The 12,472-nt window shown below is 44.6% G+C and overlaps 1 protein-coding gene across 3 annotated transcripts in view; it reads left to right on the top strand.

Moving 5' to 3' along the window:
• The first annotated feature begins 927 nt into the window (after positions 1-927).
• The window catches only part of RIMS1 (regulating synaptic membrane exocytosis 1), a 472,981-nt gene continuing 461,436 nt past the window's right edge, over positions 928-12,472 (top strand). For all 3 annotated transcript variants that reach the window (XM_060168206.1, XM_060168205.1, XM_060168204.1), the window contains exon 1: positions 928-1,091. In XM_060168206.1, the coding sequence (XP_060024189.1) occupies positions 928-1,091 (164 nt within the window). The remainder of the gene's footprint in view (positions 1,092-12,472) is intronic.

Below are 12,472 nucleotides of genomic sequence, written 5' to 3'. Positions count from 1 at the left end.
AAAATGACAAATTAAAGATTTGCCGTGCTGTGGGGTCTCTGGAGGGGCAATTCAGATATATTGCAGAGCAGTCCTACTGAGGACGGGTCAAGAAAGACTGTGTACAATGGACCCAGAAAATCCAGGCTGTTGGAGGGGTGTGTGTGCAGCAAAATTATGTTAAAAGCCACATCGTTGTGGCTATGAACACTTGACCACTAAATGAGAAGGCTACGGTGGAAGGGGGGAAATGCATGCAGAGGGTGTTCCGTCCTGTTTAGAACATCGAGGGTGCTCCGATAATACTAAGGCTCCACGATGAAGATGGAGCGAGGATGATGATGATTAATGCAACCCGTGGAAAAATAGGGCTGGCGAGGCTGACAGAGACGGGGGACCCGGCGAGGGAGGATGAGTCACGGGTGAGGGTACCTGGGCTGGAGAGCGCGGGGGCGGAGGGGCGCGGGACTGGGACCGGGAGTGGGCGGGTGGGCGCCGTGGGCGGGGCGGCTCCGGGCCGAGCGGCTGGGCTGGCGGCCGTGTCTGCGAGCGCAGCAGCATCACCGGAGCCGAGCCGCGAGACTCCGCCTAACCGACACCCAAACTCTCCTCCCGCACCGCGGACGGAGGCGGCCGAGCCCGAGCATCCTCGCCCCCCACGCGCCCGAGCCCGCGCCCCCGCCCCCGCCCCCGCCCCCGCCCGGGAGGCTGGGCTGCGGGAAGCGCCCGGGCGCCCGCGCTTCGCCAGGGCCACCAAAACAAAGGCAGCATCCGGGGCTGGGTGGAGGCGGAGGACCATGACAGCCCGGGCTCGCGCGCTCCCCTGCCCCGCCGCCGCCGCCGGGAGGGCTCCGCGGTGAACCGAGCAGGGGCGCAGCCGCCGGGCGTGCGTCGGAAGGTGCGCCCGCGCCGAGCCCAGGCCAGCCGAGGGGCGGGCAGGCCGCGAAGATGTCCTCGGCCGTGGGGCCCCGCGGTCCCCGCCCGCCCACCGTGCCTCCCCCGATGCCCGAGCTGCCCGACCTGAGCCACCTGACCGAGGAGGAGAGGAACATCATCATGGCAGTGATGGACCGGCAGAAAGAAGAGGAGGAGAAGGAAGAAGCCATGCTCAAGTAAGCCTGCGCGGCCGCGCCATCCGTGCCTCCATCGGGCCGTTCCCCGCCGTCACCCGCTCCTACCGGCTGCGTGCGGGTCAGAGGCGGGCCGGGTGCCGGGTGCGGGCGGAGGCGCCCGCCTGGGGGCCGGGGGCGCGGGGCCGGGGCAGGGAGGCGGGTGGGAGGACAGGTGGCAGGCGGGGATGCGCTGAGCCCTGAGCCGGGAGCCCGGAGAGGACGGCTGGGGACCCAGGTGCCAGGGAGGACTGGGGGGACGGCGCCAGCCGGGGTGGGATGTGCCAGGCTGAAAAGAGCCGATTCCGCCCGCGTGGAAGGAAGGGCCCTGGGCCGGGAGCAGGTGAGGGGCACAGGCTGAGCGGAGGAAGGGGAGGTGGGCGAAGAGCTGCTGGGAATAGCTCTTCTTTCCCTGGAGTTGTCGAGCCGGCTGGGATTGCCCCAGCCGAGGGTGTCAGTATTGGTGTAAGAAAAATGCTTATTGTGAGTGTTCATTTTGCTACTCATTCATCTCACAGCTCGAGGTTGGGTCTTTTTTTTTGGGCAGTTGCCATCTTTGGTAACCTTCTTCTTCAGCGTCTCTCTAACCTTTGCTTCGGGGTCTTCTGCACGGAATACCTGTGTGAAGACAGATTTTCCTCCCCGTATACAATGCCATTGGCAATGCAAAGTTTTTAATAATGGGAGAAGCTGATGGGGACTCTGGCCTGAATAAAATAGAGGTTCCTCTTTACTGGTTTCCAAGGGAGTTCCAGGGCCTTCTCGTTTCCTGGTGCAAGCCGTACCATAAGGGGACTGATTATTGCACACATCCCCCCTTCTTTAAAGCCCATCAACCCTTCAGGGGATCTCCATCCAGCGCCCAGTTTTCCTGGGTCTGGGGAGGGGACGGGGCTGGTGGCTGGCTAGGCAAGCGCGTGTGACACTGCCCTGCCACCTGCCTTAGTCTCGGGCGAAACTGCTCACAAGGTGCTGGCCTCCCGCCTCCCTCCCATCCCCGTGCAGTGGAGCTGAAGGGGACGTGAACACTGCCTTGCCCGGACGTGAACCCTGCCTTCCCTGAGAGGTCCTCCTGTATTGGGGAAAGTTTTCAACTTGGCAGTGAGGAAATCTAGAGGCCCTGATGGGGACTTGTGCCTTGGTTCCCCGCATTAAGGCCAGAAGGTGTATCTGGGGCGGAAGATCGGAGAGAAGAGCCGGAGGGAGCCTGTTGCATGTGGAGTTACAGCGGAGAGCAAAGGGGGGGCGGCACCCCCGTACCCCAACCCGGGCCCAGCGCACGCCCTCCCGCCTCTCCCCCGCCCACCCTCGGGATGGCCTCCTGAAGAGAAGATGCTGTCACAGGAGGGAAGTTTCCCTCTTCCCCCTTGGGGCAGCAGAGCCTGGCAGCAGAGAGCTGGAGGGGCTGCATCCCCAGCCTGCTGGGTCTCCACTAGCGCAGCTGCAGCCCAGATGGGAGAGGGGGCGTTGAGGGAGAGCAGTGCGGGTTGGTCACAGCACAAGAGGAGAAATCCAGTCATCCCTGCCCTTTTAACGTAGACACAGAGAGAGGGGCCATTAACTGGGAAGGCCGGAGCTGGCCTGGTTCCCTGAAGAGCAGCAGGTTTCTGGATTCCCTGTTCCTTCTTAGCCAAAAAACAGGGACTTGAAGCCTGCAGGCGTGCAGGAAGCAGAACCTCGTTAATCCGCTGCCTGTCCCTGGTGGAAGGTCCCTGGCGCTGCAAGCTTCCCCTCGTCTGAGACTGGAAGTAATGCATGGTGTCTGCTGGTGCTGTTGTCTGTCTGTCTGGTTGTCAGTCCGTCTTGTCCTCACCCGTCACAGCCCCCTGCCACCTGTCCCGGACACCTCTTCTGCTGGTCAGGATGCACAGTTTTGCTCCCGTTCCTTTCGGTGTTCACTGCAGACAGCAGGTGGACAGAGGCCTCCAGCAGGCGATGGGAAACATGGGCTGCTGCCTGACTGGGAAGGGAAGGCGCAGGGCAAGCCAGTGGGCATCTCTCCTCTTCACTGGCTGTTTCAGGGCTGGTGGAGAGAGGGGCTCTAAGTGGGGAAGGGGCAGTTCTAGGAGGGATCAGATCCTACAGGCTTCTATGGACAAATAAAAATGAAGGACACCGTCCAACTGTTCACGTCAAAAGCATCTTTCCCACTGCTGTGCCATGACTGCTCTCCCTGGCACGCACGTGGTGTTCCTTTATTGCAAGGATTCTCTAAATATTGCAGTGTGTGATGCTGTCACACCACAGCCTCTGCAATCGCAGACCTCGGCACTAACTTTGTCAATCAGCCTCCGCTGCTAACGTCTTGGCCTTCTGTGTGGTGGCAGACTGGGGATGTTGTGGAATCCCAGTGTGCTGCCATGGAAGCCTGTCTTGTTGTCCACAAATTAGTGGAACAGAGATGGACTTTTTTCTAGAGGGCAGCTTATGTCTTAAAAACTGGGGACTGTAGGGGTTATTCAGATGACACACCTATATGGGAACTTGATGACACAGAGTCTCGGATGGTGGCCCTTTCTAAACTTTGCATAAAGGTAAACTGGAAAACAGGAGGCTTTTCACAGCCTTTGAAATAATCGTTCAATTGGAGATGAGTTTTGGCGGTAGCACGCAGTCGTTATAGCACATATCTGAGAATTTAGTCCCACAACAGGCCCTGCGAAGCGAAAGTCCTGGTAACTCAGCATTTAGACTTAAAATTCCCCTTGGTCATTACTGCAGAGCCATCGGCTGAGCTCCCTGCTTCCTGTGTGTGCTCTCTGTTCACAATTTGTAAAAACAGGCGCTAGTAGAGAGAAGAGAGAAAACTGATGGGCGAACACGCCAAAGAAACGTTATAAGATATCAATTAAAATATACTCGTACAGTTTCATCAGCCTTGGTTGTATATTACTACTTGAATTTGGCCTCGATAATGTCTTTAAATATGTATAAATGGAAAAGGATAATGAAGCTGCTTTCACCTCAAGATTTCAGGAATAATTTTTCTTTGAAATTGTAAGTACTTTGTCCTAAAAATAATTCATTTTGTTGGCAAAGTGCACTGATTTCAAATACCATTGCCATCTAACAAAAAATAGTTGACTCTTGCAAATAATTTCTAATGGTTGATTTAATTCCCTGCAGAAAGAAGGTCTTTCTTCATCTTGGTAGGGTTTTGGGGTGTGTGTGTAGGTGTGTGTAGATGTGTGTAGGTGTGGATGTGAGTGTGTGTTCTAGAAGTCTTTTGAAACCTAACCTCCTCCATGAATACTCCTTCAAGTAACTGTCACCAGACCCCAAGAGCCAGTATATTACATGGGTTGAAAACTGCGTTATCTGGGACCTAAATCAGAGAAGATCTCATTAGATCTAAAATCCTATTTCATTTTTATAAAAGCTTCATAGAGAAAGGAACTATAGAGTAGCAAGACAAGAGAAAACATATAGAAGCAGAGACTGAAAACAATGGCTAGTGGCTGGGAATTGAGAACGATGTGGGAATATTTAATAGAATTACTAACATTTATTGAGCATTTACCTCATGCTGGCCATTATTCTAAATGGTTATTGAACCAAATGCCAAAGAATTGAACTGTGTTCAAGTTCAATATATGTATGTTTGGATTCTCACAAACAGCTTGTGCAGAAGGTAAGTGGGGTCATATAACCCCCAAATCCTCATCCTGCCCTTAGAGGGTTCCTGGAATACCTCGAACCTACTCACATAATATGGCCCGGCCAGGATTCAAACCCAGACCTTTTATTCCAAGTCCAAGTATCATCCCACATGCTGCACTGTCCTTTTACCAACAAGAAGCCTGTACTTCATCTACCTATTCCTTAGATTAATGTCTGTTCGTCCCTCAGTTTCAGAGGAGGGGTTTGACAGGTTAGGCTGATTCAGAAGATCAGCTGCTGATTCTAGGAGACCCTGGAGCTTCACCCACGCCCTTAATAGAATTTCCCAGTGGATTGAGGGCGAGGGAATTGTCCCCAGTTTGAAGATAATAAAAAGCACAATGGTAAGTCCATTAATGTTGGACCTGAGCATTCGGGGTTCAGATTCTAGTCCTGTCTCTTAAATTGTATACATGTGGGCAAGAAAATTAAATTGGGATTCTAGGAGTTTCTTTTTTTTTCTTACAAATCCTACAATTCATTGTGTGATTTGATTTATAAAGAATATTGACTTTGGAATTCTCCCTCTCGCTTAACAGGGAAGCTCACGCCCACTAGCTCTTCAAACATCTGTAATACCTACTTCCTTTGTGAGAGGAGAGACAAAGTAGAGGGGTAGAACCCTTGCACCGTCAGCTTTTCTTTCTCTTTTTTCTCCCTCCAACCAATTATAACATTGTGACCCAAAATGTATCCAGAAGGCTCAATTAGCAACTGGGAAAAGAAGGAAAGGTAGTTGGGGGCAGCTGGGGTAGAGTGAGGACAGAGTCCCCAGAATGTAGGTTATCATGTTTTCATTGAGGTTTGCCAAGATTTTCATGTCTTACACCCCAAAATATTCTCTCATGTTGCTGAGGCAGAGGTGGGTAAGAAGGGAAAAGAGAAAAAGCAAAGAGTAATTTGAGAAACTGCTAAAGCATGAGCAGGTGTCTACATGTTCCCAGATGCTGTGTTAAGTAGAAAAGTCGGGGAGAGGAAATGTCTAGTCTCCTTCACACCCCTAATGGATAGGGTTACATTTAGGGAAGGTTATCCCAGAACCATTGCAGTTTTCTGCTTTCAACAAAAACCTGTCTTGGTAAATGTGCATGCCCAAATGCTCATGGAGAAAATTCAGAAAAGAGAAGCCTACAAAAAAAAAAAAAAATTGAAAGAAGTAAGGCGTTGTCAAAGAGAATAGAGGGTAAGAAACATAACACTTAGTTCACATTTTTGCCAACCTGTCTTGACTCTCTTTCACCTCTGTTTATTCCTTCTTAACCAGAAGTGAGGGGCACCATTGCTGAGGTAAATAGTTTACTAAGTCGAGTAGAATATGGAAACCAGTGTGGGCTCTAGGTGCCCCTGCAGACTTGAATAGAAACACAGCACCTTGGGAGTGTTACGCGCTCAACTGGTCAGATGAGAGAGTGGTTTGAATTTAATCTGCGCGGTAAGAGCCAGCTTCCTGCAAAGATATAAAGTAGCAATTCCTGCAATAATATTACTATCTTCCTACATCTGCAATATGCAGATAGATGAGCTCGCTGTACCATGGATTGTAAAGTTCATTGAACTGCGGTTCATTTATTGTTATGGACTATTTTATATCTTTAAACAACTTCTACATTTTGTCCTGTGATGGGAGTTGGGTATTTTCGAGCTGGTCCTGAGAGTTGAACTAAGTTGGCCTGAGGCACGAGGCAACTAAAGTAATAGAACCCAGAACCCACATACGTGGACTCCAAACCTTTAGTGTTCTTATAAGTCTTTCCAAAAGTGCATTAAGCTTTGGCTACTATGGTTTGTTTCCCTCTTCCATTGGGGAAGGGGCTTAACATTTAGGCATTTGGCTGGATACGTTACATATTTCACTCTGCCCCATATGCTCACCTCTTGAGAGGTCTACCTTGTGACTATTCTATTAGTTTCTGTTAGTGAAATTCCCAGAACTAGCTCAAAGCCTTCCAAACCCTTTCCTTATGACATTTGATCCTGGAGTGCAGAAACTAAACTAAAGGAGCAAGAAAGATGTCACGTGGCTAGTGGCATTTTCCAGCCTTTTCCCGAGGACTCCAGTCTCCAGGCTCTGGAACGGGCCACAGGTGACTGGCTAACCCCGTGTGCACCTGCGCTCTCTGATCTGACTCATTAGCTGTCAGTGCTCTCGAATGCCTCCGCATCTTTCCTCCACCATGAGGTTCTCTCTTCTCTCTACTATTGTTCTGAATTTTGTATGTTCGGTAGGCTATTTCTAACAAAGTATCATGTGTTATTCAATTCAACAATAAGACCACTGTGTCAGGTATGAGACTTGGGTCAGGAATTGGGCTGTTGGGTAGAGTAAAGAGAGAGTCTTCTGCCTTAGCCCGACATTGGCTTAGTTCCTACCGTGACCAGAAGGGGAGGTGAGCATCAGATTTTAAGACTTTTAAGACATCAGATTTTAAGCATCAGATAGTTAGATAGAGCAGTGGACTAGATTCTGCTCTTAACACTGACACTTTCTATAGGTGTAAACATCAATAAGTTAACTCATCCGCACCCCAGTTTCTTCCTGTGTAAGGTGAAAGTGATAATGTCTGCCCTTCTAACCTACGAGGCTTTAACATGATGGTAGAGGCACCCTAAACTTCAAAGTGCTGTACCAAGGAAGGGTGGCATTATTAACTTTACTTTGTAAAACTATAGAAGAATCCCCAGAGCATCTTTTCCTGTGACGATTGCAGCTACTAGAGGTCCAGCGGAGATGGGTTCTTGTAGAAGAATCCATCCATCATATCGTGCTAGCAGGGAGGTGTGTTCAGGGCTTCAGCCACCAGGGTGAGAATTTGACGAAGAGGTCAAAGGTAAAATGAGTCCAGGGTTTGACCTGAGGTTATATTTACTTTCCTTCCATTTTTCTTTCTTTCTCATTAAATAGCACGTAAATGTCTTTAGCACAAAAAGCAATGTGGGCAAAGTGATAGAGTTTGAAATACCTAAAAGGCAACCTTAATTCAAAAGTAAGCAGAGAAATTAGCTTAGGGTCATTCCCTCAACTTTTGCTAGAAAAAAGTTGGGAGAAACAGACGGATGATTTTAGTGTCACTGGATTTAATAAGTTATTCACTTTAAATTAGCTGAATAAGGGGCCATGTACTTGTCCAGTAGTAATTCCTCTTTCTTATCAGTTTACTGTTGGGTACGGGTTAGATTGAATCGGTTGTACGTGTTGAAGAACTTTTTAAGATTCTGTGCTGGATGTCTCAGGCTTTCTTATGTATATTCTTACACTTTTACTTCAGGTTTATGTACATTTATTTTGATCTAGGTCAGTGTTCTGTGGATGGTGAAAGGGGAATATACTGCAGAATTAACCTTACTTTTTAAAAATTTATTTTATTGAAGTACAGTTGATTCATAATGTTGCGTTAGTTTCTGTTGTACAGCAAAGTGATTAAGTTTTATATATATATATATATATTCTTTTTCATATTCTTTTCCCTTATGGTTTATTACAACATATTAAATATAGTTCCCTGTGTTATACAGTAGGACCTTGTTGTTTATCCATCCTGTAAATAATAGTTTGCATCTGCTAATCCCAACCTCCCAATCCATCCCTTCCCCACCCACCTCCCCCTTGGCAACCCAAAGTCTGTTCTCTATGTCTGTGAGTCTGTTTCTGTTTTGTGAGTAAATGCATTTATATCATATTTTAGATTCAACATATAAGTAATATCATATGATATTTGTCTTTCTCCTTCTGACTCACTTCACTCAGTATGACAATTTCTAGGTCCATCCATGTTGCTGCAAATGGCATTATTGTATTCTTTTTTATGACTGAGTAATATTCCATGTATATATGTACCTCATATTCTTTATCCATTCCTCTGTCGATGGACATTTAGGTTGTTTCCATGTCTTGGCTATTGTAAATAGTGCTGCTATGAACATTGGGGTGCAAGTATCTTTTTGAAGTAGTGTTTTGTCTGGGTGTGTGCCCATGAGTAGGATTGCTGGATCATATTGTAACTCTATTTTAGTTTTTTGAGAAACCTCCATACTGTTCTCCATAGTGGCTGCACCAGTTTACGTTCCCACAGTGTAGGAGGGTTCCCTTTTCTCCACACCCTCTCCAGGATTTAGTGTTTGTAGATTTTTTGATGATGCCATTCTGACTGGTATGAGGTGACACCTCATTGTAGTTTTGATTTACATTTTTGCTCTAATAATTAGAGATGTCGAGCATCTTTTCATGTGCCTGTTGGGCATCTGTATGTCTTTTTTGGAGAAATGTCTATTTAGGTCTGCAGAATTGACTTTAGATATTCCTTCATCTTTTGCTAACTTGTGAAAACTTCTCGTCCATAGGAACATTTATTTAAATAAAAAATAGAATGTTTCAAAAGAAAGTGGCTGTCCATGTTGGTTTGCCCAGGACAGTATCTGTTGATGCCACATTTGTGCTGTCATTATGGCTAGTACCCCTTTCTCTCAGTTTTGAATTTCAATCCAGATGATACATTAAATTATCTCCCTCTTTATACATTTTGCTTTCCCTGAAACAAATTATTCATTTAAAACTTCAGAAAGTTAAGCAGTTAACTGTCATAAAATATAGCAATTAGTAATTATCAATAAGTAACACAAGCGAGTTGTAGATGTAGAATCTTGAAAATCACCTCTTGGTAAATGGAAAGGCTTTTGCTGAGAATCACGTGTTATCTTTAATGGATTCTCAGTGGAATGCTACCTTTTATGACAAAGTTGAATTTAAAAGTTCAAAACACTTTTCAAATAATAGTAACGAGGAATGCAACCTCGTGCAGGGCTCTCTCTCTGAAGACTTTTCTTCGGGCCTTGCAAAGGAGCAGCCTGTGATTTAGAGAAGACATTTAACTGGATTTTAGGATGCAATATTCTGATCATTCTTCTGAAGTTTAGATAGTAAAATAAGATAATATTACAGAAAGTAATTTCATGCAATTTGAAAGGAAAGTGTTTAATTCAATATTAAAGACACACAATGAACCAAACAGATATCTTTATGTAGTGTAAATGATAATACCTTGCTAATGATTTACATACTATTTAGTATATATTTTTATATTTCCCATCATTATGTCAGATAATGATTGTCTGGGAGAAGCCATTATATTTACGTAGAGAAGGGATGTGAATTGAAAACCAATTAAGGTGTCTGTACTGTCATGTAAATGTCCTACAGCTTAGCTTCTTTTCATGGACTCTCATGCATATTCACACATGGGAACTCCTATATTGATGGAGCTCTCTGTCCGTATTTGCTAGACTTTATGGAGTCTATTCGATTAGCTCCCAACTTACATTTCTGCACGCAAAACATTCTTGATCGATATGTGAGCAGTTTTCTTAATCTCAAGAATATAGAGTTATTTTATTTATTTATTTATTTTTAACATCTTTATTGGAGTATAATTGCTTTATAATGGTGTGTTAGTTTCTGCTTTATAACAAAATGAATCAGCTATACACATATATATATCCCCATATCTCCTCCTTCTTACGTCTCCCTCCCACCCTTCCTATCCCACCCCTCTAGGTGGTCACAAACACCAAGCTGATCTCCCTGTGCTATGTGGCTGCTTCCCACTAGCTATCTGTTTTACAGATAGTTTTACAGATAGTTTATCTGTTTTACAGGTAGTGTATATATGTCCATGCCACTCTCTCACCTTGTCTAGCTTACCCTTCACCCTCCCTGTGTCCTCAAGTCCGTTCTCTACATCTGTGTCTTTATTCATGCCCTGCTCCTAGGTTCTTCAGAACCTTTTTTTTTTCTTTTAGATTCCATATATATGTGTTAGCATGCGGTATTTGTTTTTCTCTTTCTGACTTACTTCACTCTGTATGACAGTATCTAGGTCCATCGACCTCACTACAAATAACTCAGTTTTGTTTCTTTTTATGGCTGAGTAATATTCCATTGTATATATGGGCCACATCTTCTTTATCCATTCGTCGATGGACACTTAGGTTGCTTCCATGTCCTGGCTATTGTAAATAGAGCTGCTGTGAACATTGTGGCACATGACTCTTTTTGAATTATGGTTTTCTCAGGGTATATGCCCAATAGTGGGATTGCTGGGTCATATGGTAGTTCTATCTTTAGTTTTTAAGGAACCTCCATACTGTTCTCCATAGAGGCTGTATCAATTTACATACCCACCAACACTGCAAGAGGGTTCCCTTTTCTCCACACCCTCTCCAGCATTTATTGTTTGTAGATTTTTTGATCATGGCCATTCTGACTGGTGTGAGGTGATACCGCATTGTAGTTTTTTTTTTTTTTTCGCATTGTAGTTTTGATTTGCATTTCTCTAATGATTTGTGATGTTGAGCATCCTTTCACCTGTTTGCTGGCAATCTGTCTGTCTTCTTTGGAGAAATGTCTATTTAGGTCTTCTGCACATTTTTGGATTGGGTTGTTTGGTCTTTTGATATTGAGCTGCATGAGCTGTTTGTAAATTTTGGAGATTAATCCTTTGTCAGTTGCTTCATTTGCAAATATTTTCTCCCATTCTGAGGGTTGTCTTTTGGTCTTGTTTATGGTTTCCTTTGCTGTGCAAAAGCTTTTAAGTTTCATTAGGTCCCATTTGTTTATTTTGTTTTTATTTCCATTTCTGTAGGAGGTGGGTCAAAAAGGATCTTGCTGTGATTTATGTCATAGAGTGTTCTGCCTATGTTTTCCTGTAAGAGTTTGATAGTGTCTGGCCTTACATTTAGGTCTTTAATCCATTTTGAGTTTATTTTTGTGTATGGTGTTAGTGAATGCTCTAATTTCATTCTTTTACATGTAGCTGTCCAGTTTTCTCAGGACCACTTATTGAAGAGGCTGTCATTTCTCCATTGTATATTCTTGCCTCCTTTAACAAAGATAATGTGACCATATGTGCGTGGGTTTATCTCTGGGCTTTCTATCCTGTTCCATTGATCTATATTTCTGTTTTTGTGCCAGTACCATACTGTCTTGATTATGTAGCTTTGTAGTATAGTCTGAAGAATATCAAGTTATTTCAAAGTTGTAAGTGATCAGTGCACAAGTGTCACATGACACATTATCATTCTTGTAGTTTAAACATAGCTCTTAACATGCAAGGAGAAGCTCTTTGTTTAGGTGGCTAGTTGTTCCATTTTTGATTTAGGGGGTTTACATTTTAGAAAAATTAGGCAGATGGTGTTTGTAATATCTATGGAATTCATAAATCAATGTATCAGTTTTCTTTATATATAGAGTAGTATATATATATATATATATATATATATATATATATATACACATTCAGAAGTTCTGTCCAGGTCAGAAAGATTAGTGTCTTAGTAGAAAGAGATGGAAACAGAAGTAAAGTAACCCAATGGCTTTCCTTTTTTAAAAAAAATGCTTAGCAGATTTATCTGCCTTAGCTATCTCTGTCTTGTAATATATTGGAGCTTAAGTCTTCTTTCCTAACCTTTTTTTTTCTGAGAAGAAAATGATACATTTTACACTCCAGTGTCTGAAATAAAGGGATATCTATATGAGCTGGCTGATATATTTTCGATATTACATTTTTGATAAGAGTAAAAATTATAAAGAGATTCTACTTTGATATTCTTCAGAATCATCATAACAATTGTCATAAAATGTAATTTGGAAAAATAAAATACCATAAAATCTTCTTACGATTAGGCTGAGTATTTCAATTTATGGATGTCTATGTTCCCTAGGCCAAATATAG

Source organism: Lagenorhynchus albirostris, chromosome 12 (genome assembly GCF_949774975.1).
Source record: "Lagenorhynchus albirostris chromosome 12, mLagAlb1.1, whole genome shotgun sequence".
Taxonomy (NCBI): Eukaryota; Metazoa; Chordata; class Mammalia; order Artiodactyla; family Delphinidae; genus Lagenorhynchus; species Lagenorhynchus albirostris.
This window is presented reverse-complemented; position numbering and strand designations above follow the sequence as displayed.